Below are 15455 nucleotides of genomic sequence, written 5' to 3'. Positions count from 1 at the left end.
AAAAACCCCTCTGGGCAGCACCACAGCCACTCTGGCTGCTCTCCCAAGGGGCACTGTGGTTGTAGAAATTAATTGAGCACATCTTTTGGTGCCTGCGGGGAGCACCGACACAGCGTCCATCCTGCGATAGAGAGCCTGGGGGCTGATCAACGGCAGAGCCAGCATGTTGGTGGCCGGAGAGCTGATGGCAAAGCAGCTGGGAGGAGGCATCCGAAAGCCATACTGACTGTTTGTGTCTCCCCAGGGGGGCCTGGGGAGCAGGGTCTCACTACAGCACCAGGCATCCTCCCTGCTGTCCTTCCTCACCCTCTTCGGAAGGCTAGGAGACAGCTGTAGCCCTGCAGAAACGCCACATAAAGCTCCATGCTGACCATAAGAGAGCTGGGGTGGGGGGGCTTCAGCTAAAATAGCAGTTTATTGGTGTTGTCAGTTGTAAGGCTTAGTTCCCCTGTTGCTTCTGAACACATTTTATTGAGTCCTGCAGGGTTGTTTGGGCTGGTGCCTCCTGCTCCATCAGAGGGACTGTGTCTCTGCCTCCATGGGACAAACTAAATATTCCTAATTACCTGCAAATTTTCTCATTTCCCATGGGCATAGCCACCATGCAAGAACCAGAAGTCTCCATCACCTTCTGGCCAGCCTGCCTGCCGCCTGCTGCCCACTCTGTCTCCTTCAAAATAGCACCAGGAGCTCTGCAAGGAGCTGCTCACCCCCAGACCGTGCCCCCTGAGCCCCCATTAGTTAGCAGTTGTCTTAAGCAACAGCAACATTTGTAGCCTTCTTCTTCCTAATCCCGCCTGATGTAACTGTGGCTGTCCTCATTAGCCACATAATTGTCGAGCAAACACAAAACAGGCCCTGACACGGTCGAAGGAAATTGGTTTAAAAATGTGAAGCCGCATTCTCAGATGTTGTTGGAGGGGGCTCTTTTGTTTATTTATATTCACAAAGCCCCTGTGCAAAAATGAGAGAGCCACTTTGCCATGAAAATACCTATTTTTCTTAAAGATCAGCTTAGGAGAAGGTGGATTTGAAATGCCAGCTGGGAAACCCAGCCTGGCCTCTGTGCTGGTAGAAGACAACCGCATCTCCAGATGGTCTCATCTGCTGCACCAAGGGGTTTCCAAGCAGAGAAGGTGGCATCTCTTGCCCATGCCCACATAGACAAGGACGTGTCGGTATGCTTGCCCAGGGAGAAGTTTAATCATCCACACCTCCGAGTGGATTTCAAAGGGGCTCCATCCACTTCTGGACAACAGATGACAGGGCTAAGTTAATGGATGCAGTGGTAAGAAATCTAATTAACCTGCAGCATGTTGTTTAATTTGTGCAAAGTTGTTGTGGTTACTCAGCTATAAACTCCGTCTTCAGCTCTAATGACAGTGACTTGCACAGCAGTAGCAGAGAGCATCCTGGAGGTGGGCAGCCACCTCGTGCTCACCCTTGAAGGTGCCCTCAATTATGTGCGGAGCGTTCCAGTGGTTGCCTCCATCTGGCTCTTCCATGGCTTTTGAGACACTTTTCTGTCTCCAACCTTTGGAACAGGCACCTGTGCTGCTTCTCTGCCTGCTCTGGCATTCAAACCTGGCGTACAGCTTCCAAAAAACAGCCTTCAGGACCCAGCAGTGTCAATCTGTTGATTGCACTAAAGTCCAGGAGATGGCTTCAGGTCGCGGAGTTCCTACCACAGCTCTTAGGCTGTAATTATGTTCAAGGCTCTTTGCTTTGGTTATTTCTTTTTGCTGATGCTTAGAGCCACTGCACTGATCTTTTCTTCAAGGCTGACCTCCATGTAGCTTCCCCGGAAAGAGCCAGGCCTGTTATTTAAACCAATTCACAAACCAGCTCCCAAAGGCCAGTTGCCCATTATACAATTTTTTGAACAGCAGGAATCAGCAGGGCTGATGGCAACCGAGCTCTTTGTGTCGGTTCAGGGAGAAGCATAGGAAAAGGGACAGATGTTGTGTGTTAGCAGCATCTCTTCCCAGCTTAACCTTCCCCTAAAGTCCTGGACCACCCAATATCACCAGTTTGAAGGACAGACCAAGAGCCTGTCCCCATGCAAAGCTCTCAGCATCCCATCCCCAAGCTGCTGAGATCCACATCCCTTCCCTGTCAACCCAGGGAAAAAACCAGGTCCCTGAGCAGCCGATGGGAAAGGTAGCAGCCACTGAGAGGAAGGGGAGCTCAATTTGGGTTTTTCCTTTTTTTTTAAGAAAAAAGAATTTAAAAGTGGCAGCACTAGTGAAGGGTAATTATTCCTCTGTTCCAGCTGAAATACAATTAAGGCAGCTCTCAACGAGCCCCCGGGATATTGTGGTTTACTAATTAACAAGCGGATATGCTGTGGCCCCTGTCATGGCAATTACAGCATGAGACAGGCTTCAGGAGCTCTAATTACACGTCAGCTCACGACACACGCTGCAATACAAATTAACGAGGGCCGAGGCTAGTGATGGAGGGAGTTTATCCAGCGAGAGGCTGAGCTGGACAGCAGGGATGGGGGTAACAGGGATGTTGTGGGGTCAGGAGGATGCAGGGAGCAAATTGGAGTAAAATACCCCAGGGCTGCAAAAAAAGTGCATTGGAGGAAGGAGAGGGGGTTTTGCTTTGTGGAGCTGTGGTCTGATGAGATGAGTGGCATTTGGGATGACTTCAATGAATAGCAAGTATCACATCTTCCACCATTAATTCCCAGACCAATAAAGCTGCTGTTAAGAAAAGAAGTCAGATGGGAAATACTCTGCAGGGTTTTGACTGCTGACAAATAACTAACAGGGCTCCCAAAGCCAAGAGGAATTTTTTTGACGTGGTTTCAGGTTGAGTTCAACTGATAGCTTTAGCCAGGTATGGAGAAAAACAAAAAGGCAGCAATCAGGATTTTTGTAAATGCAGTTTTTACGTGTTGCATTTTAAAACGCTGTTTCCTTTCAAAACAGATTCAAAAGACATAATTAATCCAAAATACAGACCACACACCTAATGAGGACATTTTGTTTCTGACAAAAATGAAACCATATTTATCAGCTTTGCTGACGTTTATCAGATCTTTGCTGGTCCCAGCCCAGCAGCGACACACGTTTTCTGTGATATCAGTGAGCCTTTCGAATTTATTGCTCCTATCGTCACTGCTCCAGCATCCACCTGCTGCAGGCACCTGGGGAGGGACAGTGGGGGGTGACCTGGTGGATGCCCCAGGCTTTGGTCACTGTTGTCACCTGCAAATGTTGATACAGACAGGGTAGTTCTTGGGCAGATGGGAGGATTTGGGGAGGATGAAGCAAAGCCCTGGGTTTTGGGGCTCCCTCCAGCACCATGCAGGGGTGGGTTCAGCAGAGCTTGGGGACAGCCCTTGCAAGGGAAGGGGTGTCACACCATGGGGGTACACAGCAGGTCCCTCATTTGCTCCTAGCTGTGATGAAGAGGTGAGACCAAGCAGGTGAAGGGGTTTCAGATTAATCCCCTCCAGGTGTGCTGTCCCTACGGAAGGAAACCCTGCCCGATCCCCACTGCCAGCACCCACTGTATAAAGCCACCAGAGGCCACCTCCACCGAGTGGAAGGGCACACACCTCCTCACACATCAATCCCAAAATAGATCTCATTAACCATCTCAATTATCACAAGCCGGCCCCTCTCTCCTCCTTGCTGCCCCAGCCTGAGCTCTACATAAAAATAACGGTTTATTACACAGCAGGCAAAGCCAGCTTATCGCTGCAGACAGGAAATTGCTGTGCAGAAACTGCACGTTTCATTTTTAATAAGTTTGGCAATAAAATGTCTCATCAAATGAGGCCACGACAGGGCGATAATTAAGCTTCCGTGTGGTCCATAATTGCTTACTGCTCTCCTGGGGGTGAGCCTGGAAACGGGGAGTGAGGTGGAGCTGTACGGTGGCATCACCTGCCCTCACCTCCTGCTTTGGCAGCATCCCCACCATACCAGCACCTGCCCGGGACATGGTTGCAGAGAATCTCTGTCGATGGTGGAGGGATACAGGAGACTCACATGGAGCAGTAGAGGAGGTGTCAGAGGAAAAGGGAGGTTGATGGTGCTCCAAGGGAAAGAAAAATGTTTTCTGCCTTCCAAGCAGGACTTTTCAGCACTTTCAGGCTGGGTGGGTGCTGTAATTGCCAGTCCTTAGCTGGGAGGGGAATGGTCTCCTGGAGGTTTTGCACAAGTGGGCTCAGGATGAGGAACTCAAAGACCAGCTGAAGAATTGAGAGCATAACGCAGGAATGAGGAAAGCACAATGAGGAAAGCTCATTGACTGATAGCCTACAGACACTCCTCACTTCTTCACAAAGGTCCTCTCTGATGGGAGCTGCAGCAACTCTTGGTTCTGCAGCTGATGTTAACATCCACACACTTCTTGCCTTCCTGGTTTAAGGTGGTTGAACAGAAGTCTGAAACACATGCTCAGTCTCAGCCCAGCTCCTCTGAGCAGAGAAGCCAAGGACTGGCCAAGTATTGAAGTATGAACCACTTTGTCCCTTTCAGAAGGGACTGAGGCATGGCAAAGGAGGGGTCCCAGGGGGATCCCTGTGCTCAACTTCTGCTATGGAGCAAGAGGGCTGCAGCACCCCAAAACCCATTGTGGCAAAGGCCAGGGAGTGACATGGTGCCTGTCCATTCTGATGTCCTCATACTGGTGACCTCAGACTGGCAGCTGGTGACATCTGCAGCCAGGTGACAGCAGCTGCCTGAGCCAGTCCCTTGCACCAATGAATGGTGGTGGTGTTTCCAGGTGCTCCATCCATGATAAGACTTCCTTTCTCTAAAGAAAATCAGGTCCAGCAAGGGACTGGTCACTGCCCTGATCTATTTCCATAGCTTCCCAGCTTCTCTTTGATCTTCTAGATGCTGGTGGACACACCAGCCCTGCCACAAGCCTATTTGGAGTGATGGGAGCAGCTTGAAGAAGCCCTCGTGGGATCTCCCAACCCATGGGTGGGTGATGGGGAGTCACTATACTGCCAGCAAATCCCAGAATGGTGAAGCTGTCCCCCATCACCCATGGAGGAAAAGCTGAGTCCTCGCTGCCTTCTCCAAATCAACTTACTCCCGAGATCCTCACTCCTGCCAGCCATCCCCCATGGTGGGGAGGGGACAGAGAAGTCCAGGGGGACACAGGTACAACCAGCTCTGCAAAGACACATGCAAGCTCTGATGCTGTGCTAATAGGAGACACAATGAGCTGTGTCCAGGCTGGAAATGAGGTGGTTTAGAGTCACAGCAGGAACATGCTGGTGCTGTCAGGGACTGCTGGCTGCCAGTTGGCTCCCGGGCGAGCAGGAGGCTTGGTTTGCCCATGGCACTGAGTTTACCTGGAATTACTGATCCACATTCATAAACATGATCACATTAATCGGCTGCCGCAGCTGCAGGCACTGTCTCCTCCCAGCACTGGGACTTCATCTCCCTTCCCATTCCAAATGTCAGGATGTCTCTGTTCCTCCATCTGCTCAGCACCATGGCTGAGGATGGGAAAGTGGTTGGAGAAAGGAAAGAGGCAGAGGATGGGTGAGGCCATGAGCCTGGAGATGGTGACAGACACCCACTGCCACCACCTCTGCTTGCAAAGCCATGTGTTGAAAATGAACCGCAGGCACCTCCTCAACGGGTCTATGAGCTCTGCAGGAAAGCCCTGCAGCCCCAGGCACCGATGATCGATGACCTGGGGACAACACCTCAGCTGGAGACTGGCTTTTATTGCAGGAATATTGCAGGACCAGGTGACAGGAGAGGGACCAGCTCCCAGCTGGGGACAGAGCCACGCAGGCTGCTCAGTCTGAGATGAGGCTGGTGCTCATTTTGCTTGGAGCAGGGCCAATCACTTTTAGTAAATTATTCATCCAACAAATTTAGCCTGTTATTCTAGTCATGCTCTACCCAGTGTTTTACAGATTTCCTTATTATTTCAAATTGTGCAAACATTGCAGAAACCTCTCCCGGGCTCTGGCTCACTCTGCCTTCATCTCAGCTCTTGGCTCATCTACCACATCCAAAGCAGGGTTTCTACCACCTGGTGCCAAAACCCCATCCCTGCCAGGCCACAGGACCTCGTGGAGATAAGCAGCATCTCTGTTGGGCACAAGGCTTCTACCAAAGGGAGAACCACCTAATGAACGTCCAGAGGGCAGTGGGATGAGAGGAGGCCATGGTACATCAATGAACCATTTAAAAATATTCTGACATTTTGCCACCTCCATCCTTGTACCAGGGATAGGAAAGAAAAATTACAATTCCTTCACAGCCTGGGCTTTTGTGACCTTGGGAAACCAGTGAAAGCTTTTCCCTTCCTTCCCATCTGTCCACAATTTTGCTTGTTGAAGCTTTTTCATAACCATGAGGATACAGCTAAAATTTCACACTGCCAAGAGGAATTGCATGCCACTTGCAAAACATACAGCTTGGGAAAGAATGTGGGATCAAACAAAGATGCAGGGAGATGGATGGGTTTGTTGTGAATGAGGCATGACTTGACCAGACCCATGAGTGCAACAGCAAAGTGTATAAACCAAGAAGCACAGAACAGTTGAGGCACTTGAATCCCTCATCCCACTGCAGGGGGTGTGAAAGAGGAGCCAGAGATGCCACCTCCTTGCCCACCCAAATCTGGTGGAGAAATGCCACGGGCAATGCAAGCCCATTTCCCTCACACCAGAGCTCATGTCTGCTCCCACTTGTGCAGTCACAGTCAGCTCTCACCTCACTTAAGGTGAGAAAAATGGGGCAGAGTCCCAGGAACCACAAATGAATCAATCCCCAAGAGTGTAACACACAGTTTTACCAAAAACACCAGAAAAGAGCATAAATTTCTACATAAAGGCCTGACAGGGCTCCTTAGCAAGTTGTTGTGGGACAATTGAACTACTCTCATTAGGTAGAATTAATTAGCTGAACAGCAGGGATGGAAGGAATGAATGTAAAACAAACAGATTTAAGGAAGAGGTTTACTAGGCAGAAGAAAAATATAAAGGAAATAGGAAAAAAATACATTGCAGGGTGATCTAAATATTTTCTTTCTGACCCAACAGAAGAAGCTCACAGGTGGCAAAAACGTGAATGATGAAGCGTGAAAGCACTTGTCCTGCATCTCCGCAAGCCCCTTCCTTTGGCAGCGGGGAGAGAGGATGCTCAGTGTGGGGCCCCACAGGACGAGGACAGACGTGGTGCCCAGCTCCCTCTGGAAGACTAGTGATTTTGTTGTTGTATGGCTCATCCCACCACAACAAGTCACAGTCTGCCCTAGGGTGCGTGGCCTCTCCAGCGATGCTGAAGGTGCAGGACCGAGCCAGCAGCCACAGCCGTTCTGCACTTCTGACCACCTCAGCCGTTGCTTTTGTGAGCCTCGAGAGCGAAGCAACGAGAGGCTGGTCTGAAGCCCCCTCTTGCACCTGAGCCCCAGACTGAGCTGCCCCCCACGACCCTGGGAAGCACCACAGGAGGGCCTGGAGGATGCAAACACCACACTGCAGTGCCTCAGACCACCCTGCAGAAGTGGTGCTGCCCAGCCTGAGGGTCCCCAGCAGGAGAAGAGTTGTCCACAGGGTCAGCATTGTGCTCCAGCAAACACACAGCAAAACTGCATGTTGGTACTGAGCTCCAAGCTGCAGGGCTAGGTACCCCACTGCGCATCTCCACCCCAAACCCATCACCCAGAAAGGTTCTGTCCCATCACAGGTGGGACTGGCTGAGCAGCAGGCTGATCTGGGATGCAAGCTTCAGATCACAGAATATCAGGGATTGGAAGGGACCTCAAAAGCTCATCCAGTTCAATCCCCCCACCAGAGCAGGAACACCCAGATGAGGTTACACAGGAATATGTCCAGGTGGGTTTTGAATGTCTGCAGAGAAGGAGACTCCACAACCTCCCTGGGCAGCCTGGTCCAGTGTTCTGTTACCCTCACTGGGAAGAAGTTTCTTCTCAAATTTAAGTGCAATCTCTTGTGTTACCCCTTGTTTTTACCATTACCCCTTGTCTTACCATTGGTTGTCACCAAGAAGAGCCTGGCTCCATCCTTATGACACTCACCCTTTATATTCTATAAACATAAATGAGGTCACCCCTCGGTCTCCTCTTCTCCAAACTAAACAGACCCAGCTCCCTCAGCCTTTCCTCATACAGGAGATGCTCCACTCCATCATCTTCATGGCTCTGCGCTGGACTCTCTCCAGCAGTTCCCTGTCCTTCTGGAACTGAGGGGCCACAACATTCCAGGTGTGGTTTCACCAGGGCAGAGTAGAGGGGACGGAGAACCTCTCTCGACCTACTGACCATCTCCCTTCTAATCCACCCCAGGATGCGCTGCTCCAGCAGCCCCATAACAGCCCCAACTCCAGAGACGCCCCTGCGTTACAACCGAGGCGCTTTATAGCCCGGCATGACATCCCCACCCCGCCCCGAGTTCCGCCCCCGTATGCAAATCAACCCTCCCACGCAGCCAATGGGAAAAGAGGGGGGCGTGGCCACGGCGGAACTTGCCCGGGCATGTGAGCGCGGCGGCTTCCGGGCGAGACACGTGGGAGCCGCGCCGGGTGCGGGCAGGCAGCGGTGGGTCCCGAATAGCGATGGGTCCAGGGCGGCCGGACCGGGGGGGTCCGGGGCGGGCAGGGGCCTGGTGGTGTGTAATGGGGCGAGCAGGGGCCTGGTGGTGTGTAATGGGGCGAGCAGGGGCGTGGGGGCGGGTAATGGAGCGGGTAGGGCACTAGGGCTGTGAGTGCGGTAGAGAAGGCCTGGCTACAGGGCAGATTGGGCCCTAAGGGATGTGTAATCGGGCGGGCGGGGGGTGGCAATGGGGTGGGCAGGGGACTGAGAGTCGGTGAGGTTGTGGACAGGGCGTTGGGACCGGGAATGGGGCAGGCAGTGATCAAGTAGTGAGAGCACAAGGGCCTGGGGACAGGATGTGACAATGTGTCTGTGTCCTCCCCATCCCCTGCCCCATAGCTCTGTCTTGAACTACGTCTGCCTGCCCACACTGCGGGAGGGGGCAATATGTCACGGGGCGGGGGGCGTGTCGTGGAGTACACGGATCCCTTTGGATGGGAGGGCATGGGGACTGCATGACACTCATGCCCCACTGTGCCCATTCCAGTAGGGATGCCTCCTGGCAAAGGGCAGATGACCCCACTGCTGTCCAGCCCAAAAGACTCCGTGCCCACCCTGCAGAGCACCCATGGCCCCACTGCAGGTGGCTGCGCTCAGGCCATGGAGAGTCCCGCCATGCTGCAGGGTCGCAACAAGAAGAAGAGTCGCAAGCACCAGCGGTTCCTGGAGCGCCGGGCGCTGCTGGAGCAGAAGGGGTTGCTGAGCCCCCACCGATGCTTGGGCAACCAGACCCCCATGGCAGGGCTGGAGACGAGCAGCACAGTCACCAATTCTGGTGGCACCGTGGCACTGCACTTTGGGAAAGGCCCCAAGTCCAAACAGGTCGTCTCCCCATCTGCCTCTCCAGACAGCATAGCCAGGCATCACTCCGTGCTGCTGTCCCAGGGGATTGGCAGCTCCAACGGGGTGCAGATGTCCTCCCCACTCCTGCGCCCTGGCAAGTATGTGGCCATTGACTGCGAGATGGTGGGCACAGGTCCTCAGGGCAGGCTGAGCGAGCTGGCGCGGTGCTCTGTGGTGAACTATGAGGGGGATGTCGTCTATGACAAGTACGTCCAGCCTGAGCTCCCCATCGTGGACTACCGGACACGCTGGAGTGGCATCACCAGGCAGCACATGAAAAATGCGATTCCCTTCAAGACTGCCCAGGCAGAGGTGAGAAAAAGAGATATTTTTTTTAAAAAAAGGCTGTGTGTTATCTGTTGGCCACAAATTGGGAGCCTCCAAAGCCATTCAGTGGTTTGGTTTGCTTCTTACTGCCCTGTTCTGGGAACCTAAAAAACTAGAACTGAAGAAACTGAATTTAAGACAAAATTATTTTGTGCTTAATTAGTGTTTCTTTTGGTGCAGTGCCTGTCTAACCTTTTCTGACGCTTTCAGATCCTGAAGATCTTGAAAGACAAGATTGTGGTAGGACACGCCATCCACAACGACTTCCAAGCCTTGAAGTACTTCCACCCCAAAGACAGGACCCGAGACACCAGCCAGATCCCCATGCTGAAGCAGAGGGCAGGGCTGCCCGTCAGGGCCAGTGTCTCGCTAAAGAGCTTGGCCAGGCACCTGCTCCGGAAAAAGATCCAGGTGAGCACTAGGAACCTGTGGGGACCAGGTCCTGGGTTTGTGATTGAGCCTGTGTGGTCAGCCTGGTCCCCCCATGTCCATCGGTGGTCTCTGTGAGATGGAGGTGAACCTTTTTCATCTCATACTCCTGGTTATGATCAAGCTGGGGGATCCCAGAGCTTCCCAAGCTGACCATTAAGCATCTCAGTAAAGCAAGAACAAGACCTCTGCCCTTCAGAGGGTGCTTGTGTGGGAGTGTAGCGCAAGATCCATCAGGAGGTTGGTTAAATGTAAATACGCTCAAGTGACTTGCACCTGTCTCATACATCACACTAATTGTTCTACTGACCTTGTGTGCTGAATGAGTAGAACCTCTGTGTCTAACACAGGCCTGTGAGAAACTATAGAAACCTTATCACTGTGTGAGATTCCTGCTTTGTTGTGAGAAAGAGCGGGAGGCTGCGCCTGCCTGAAGCCTTGAAATACAGGCGAGCTCAGCAGGCCCGGTGATCTTCCAGCAGGGCTGAACTGACCAGCCTGGGAGCTCAGGTGTGACTTCAGAGATCCCCCAGTAGAGAGGTAACTAAGATAAAACTTGCCCTTTGCAATGCATTTGTGGCCTCTGCCTCTTCTTGCAATGTGCCTGTGTATGTGTACACAGTGCTTGAGATGCATGTATCTCCTGGGCTGCATCAAACCTTTGCCATCTCCAAAACTCCCAGCACTTGTGTCCTTCCGAGGAGCAGACAAAGTAACCTGTTGGATTTTTACCAAACCCTTTTTCTAACCAGGCTTTCGCCTCTTTGCTCAGGTTGGCTGCAAAGGGCACTCGTCGGTGGAGGATGCTCAGACGGCCATGGAGCTGTACAGACTGGTGGAGGTGCAGTGGGAGACGGAGCTGGCCCGGAGCCTGCCCACCCGGCCCCCGAGCCCCGTCACAGACCCCACCACAGACAGCAACCAGTACCTGGATGACCGGTACTGGCCCACAGACCTGGTGACAAGCAGCCTGTGATGGGGGACAGTGTCTCCTCCACGTGTTTAAGGCCATCCTGATGCCTTCAGCTATGGCAGGTGGAGGTGGCTGCTGACCTCCTTCACTGGGGCTTGTGCCCCATGTGCTCTGCCCGGCACCTGGGTCCACTGCGGACAGCAGCGCAGAGGAGTCGGATGCCCCCAGCCCTGCTTGGGGACGGAGAAATGGTGGCACTTGGACACTGGTGATCTCCTCTAAACGGTCTGCAGCCTCTTCCTGTTGCACAGCAATAAGTGCTGTGGCTGCGCCTTGTTCATCTGTCGGTGCTTGGGGATGAGAGGGGTTCCTGGAGGAGCCCCAGTGGGTGTGTGAGTAGGCTGGGGCTGCCAGGGCACCTCGCATGTCTTCTGGGAAGGGGATACCCCCATGGTGGGCAAGTGGCAAGTCTTCCCATGGGAGGACTGAGGTGTTTTGCTGATGCCTAAAGGCTGCAAAACATCTGGGCCAGCTGAACAACCAATTTCCTCCTTGCTTTCATTGCACAGTGAAGCCTGGAAAGAAAGTCTGGATCTAATCAATGTCCAGCCTGGACAAGAGCACAGGATGCACTTCATTTAAAATAGACTACTTACATATTTATCCAGTTGTGAATTAAAAGCTGTTCTTGCAAAACCCTTGTGTGTGTGGTGCATGATCTGATCTAGCAGCTCTCCAGGAGGGAGGGGGCAGAGATGGGGCAGCATTAGTGCCTGTGTCCTGTGCTTAAAACCCACCTGCAACCAGAAAAGCTGCATTGAGTGGCCTGCTGATGGCTAGAGTGAGCAGTTCTTGGGGTGTGGGCTGGCAGCAGGAGCAGGGGATGGGCTCGGCAAGAACTCTGTGGTCCAGCACTGCTGGCTGCTTGGAAAAACAAGCCCATTGCAAGAGAAAGTGTCCCACTGTGTCATGCTCCAGCAGTGGGGTTGTCACAGCTCAGAATGCTCCCTGGAATTTGCCCACCCTGTGAGACAGCATCCCCTGTGAGACATCTGGGAGGGGTGGGAATGATGCTGAGCTGTGGCATGGGCTGCTGTGATGGTGTGGGGACCAGGGTGATGCTCACCTGCAGTGGCTGCTGCTTCGTGGGTGACATCTGTAGCTGTACAGGCATACACGGCTGGGCACGTGAGCATCAGTGTGAGGTTTGGGGCTGGACATGAAGAGTCGCACATATCCCCAGGTTGCTGAACAGTCATGGTTAAAGAAAATCAGTACTTTTTTGCCAGATGCCTCAAGGCCGAGGCCACCCCTTTAGCACATGGGTCCGCCAGCCACTGCCCAGGCTCTGAGACAGGAGGGGTCGGAGGGCTGCTAGCACCTCAGGGGCTTTGGGAGTCTGGCCACAGCACTGAAATGGAGTTCATGTCCCTCCAGCCAGGCTAGACAGGTCCCAGGCTTTTCCTGAGGGAAGGAGAGCTCAGCCCCAGCCTTGGGAAGCAGCCAAGGAGCCGGGTGACGCAGGCACACCTGACGCACACATCAGTGCCATTACAAGACGCATCTTGCACTTCCCATCTTAACTCCTCCCTGCCCGGCAGAGCAAGCTGGGGACAGCTCAGAGACACTTCAGAACATGTCAGACGTGTCTAAAAACCTCTGCCCTCCAAGTGGCCAAAGCACAACCCTCCTTCAACAGTTGCACTTAAGAAATAATAGTAACTTGGGCTGTGCCCTGACCTCGTGATCTGGGCACTCCCCACCAGTCCTGGTAGGAAACATGGTCCCATATATGCTTTAAATCCTGCTCATCGTAGTTTGTCCCAGGCATGTTCCAGGTACAGCAAGCTGTAAAACCCAGCTGGCACCACCTCAGTGCGAGCCTTGGGGTGCAGCTCAGCTGAACCCCAGCATGACACCGTGCGACGCCAGCAGGACCTGGTGGGGTACACGAGGGACCTGCACCCATGGGTGCAGGGTGCAGGAGCACGCATGGGTGCAGGAGCACAGCTGGCATAGGTTTTTTTATCCATTTCCTCCTCTTTGCCATTTCCAGCTCTTCCCGGAGTGGCAAGAGGGAAGCACAGCTGTGGGAAAGGTGACGGGAGCTCAGTGGGTCAGCACAGCCACCATCAAAAGATGGTGGCATCCCAAAGCTGACACAGCAGCGCTGTCTTCTGCCCCCAGGAAAGCAGACCCAGAGGAAGGACACAGCGGAGGGATGCTTTGCTCAAGGCCTAATAACCTAGCCTGTATAACTGCATCTTCTCAGAGAGGACGTGTTTGTGGGGAGCTTGCATGGGGCACCCCACAGCTCCCAGCTCATTTGTCCACCTAAGCCCCCCCAGCCTGCACTGTCCCACCATCCACAGCATCGACTTGCCCGAGGCCAACTGATGGCTTGATGCAAGACACAGGTGCACTGGGGTGAGGCTGGAGAAAGTCGCCGAAGGAGGTGGAAAGCTACGAGGCTTTATCAGCCTGTGACTCAGCCTGCCTTGCCGTCAGCCAGCAGCGAGGGGAAGGCGTAATTAAGGAAAAAAACACATTTCTGAAGTCTTGATCATCCAAACACTGTAGTGAAACCCACTTCCAATAGTAAGCCCAGGCTGAGCTGCAGGCAAGGGACAATTTTCTCTAAACACTCATCCTCTGTGACCCAGTGCAGCTTTGTCCCTGCCTGCCCACGCTGAAGCTCCCCAGCCTGCCTGCACAGCCACCCACGTCCCCTCCTGGCAGCACAACCCTGGGCTTGCACGGTGGCACAAGGCATGGAGAAAGTCCCCAGCTGCCTCTGCAAGCTTGTCCTCATCACCCCATCACTGATTTAATCCCCTGCTGGAACAACCCCTCACTTTAGGGGCAAATTTGAAGGCAGCAACACAGTCAAAGGCTGGCTGTCCTTCGGTACTCACATGTCCTGCAAGTTTTGCTTCTATGCAGCGATCTCCAGCTTTTGGGGAAGCTGAGAAACAGATGGGGGTCAATCCCCATCTACATCAGCTTTGAAGGGCTGGGAAAAAACCCACATTGTGCTCTGTAGCCCTCAAACCCCCCGAGGCAGAGTTGCTGAGGAGCAAACCCCATCAGGGATGATAAGGGCTGGTGGCAATCCTCTCCCTGACAATGAAATTATGCTTGCCCTTAGAAATCTGCATGGCAACTTTCCTCCTGTTTGCACCTAGTGAACCCTTCAAGAGCTAATCAGGATTTTCACAGGTGTTTGTGAATATTCACCTACATGCCAGGGAGTTGCTATGGCTGAGAGCAGCCAACCTTCTCTCTGGCTCAGCACCTAATCAGCCTGCTGAGCATCTTCAGGCTGGTGGAGGAGAGCTGGGCTGGCTCACCATTTGCACTAAATTTCATGGTAATTGAAGAATCTGCAGAAAGCTCAGCCGTTGTCTCAATGACCCTGAATAATGATTAACTGAAACGCACAAATCCAGCAATGGGCTTTTTTATCAGGAGGAAACATTGTCAAACGAGTTTTTCCCAGCCAGCTGCGAAAGCAGGTAACTGATAAGCCCATCATTGGAGTGGGTCTGAGCCAATGGGAGCCGATGGCGATGGCTTTTACTTCTGTCTAGCAACAGCTTCTCCTTGAGCAGCAGACGGCAATTTGATGCTTTCCCTTGCTCTTGTTGAGCTCCCCCCTTCCTGCCCTCCTGCTACACAAAGCTTTTCATGGACGACAGTCAGAAACTGGGCTTTGTGTGGATTGTCCATGTTTTTCTGCATGCTTTCAACGCCTATTCCTCTCCTGCATGGTGAGAACTTTGCGGCTGTAAAAGAGGATGCTTGCCCCCTGTCCTGCTCACACCCCAGGCTCTGCTCACACCCTGCCTTGCCCATGCACCTGGGGCTCTGCTTCTGCTGGGTGTTTGTTGGACACCCATAGGGTGCTCGAAATAGCTCTGTGGCAGAATAGCAGCTGTACTGGGAGACACTGGGCCAGAGATGTGTCTGACACTCCCACCCTGCATCACCACAGTGCCTGGCTGTGGTCCCGCTCCTCTCCCGGCTGTGGGGGGACTGTTTGCATGAGCACCACGGCTGGGAGCAACATCCCCTCATCAAACACCTGGTTTGTTTCGATGCTGGCTCTGGTTATCACAGTAAATGTGTTTGAAATGCCATGTAAGCCACAAATGTCTCAGGGTGGAGTAATGCTGGTACCTAATAACAGCCCAGAACAAGCTCCTAACCTGGAACAATCTGTCCCCTCACCGTGGTGACACAGAGGGACGATATACCCTGTTTGCAGGCAGAGAGAAGAGTCTTTGCTCAGGTGACTTGACAGACACCAAGCTGGTCGCAGTGGAGGGAGGAA

General features: G+C 53.0%; 1 protein-coding gene across 2 annotated transcripts; it reads left to right on the top strand.

Annotated features, from left to right (window-relative positions):
- Positions 1-8439: 8439 nt before the first annotated feature.
- Positions 8440-11818, top strand: AEN (apoptosis enhancing nuclease). Of its 2 annotated transcripts, none has more exons than XM_065076567.1 (4): positions 8440-8556; positions 9098-9765; positions 9991-10191; positions 10982-11818. In XM_065076567.1, the coding sequence occupies exons 2-4, from the start codon at positions 9103-9105 to the stop codon at positions 11183-11185; spliced, it is 1068 nt and encodes a 355-aa protein (XP_064932639.1). In that variant the 5' UTR covers positions 8440-8556; positions 9098-9102; the 3' UTR covers positions 11186-11818. The 2 variants fall into 2 exon arrangements, with proteins under 2 accessions (XP_064932639.1, XP_064932640.1); XM_065076568.1 differs by having other exon boundaries at positions 8442-8556; positions 9101-9765.
- Positions 11819-15455: the final 3637 nt, after the last annotated feature.

The sequence above is a fragment of the Columba livia genome, chromosome 11 (assembly GCF_036013475.1).
Source record: "Columba livia isolate bColLiv1 breed racing homer chromosome 11, bColLiv1.pat.W.v2, whole genome shotgun sequence".
Classification (NCBI taxonomy): domain Eukaryota; kingdom Metazoa; phylum Chordata; class Aves; order Columbiformes; family Columbidae; genus Columba; species Columba livia.
The sequence above is the reverse complement of the archived record's forward strand: the minus strand, read 5'-3'. Positions and strand labels throughout refer to the sequence as shown.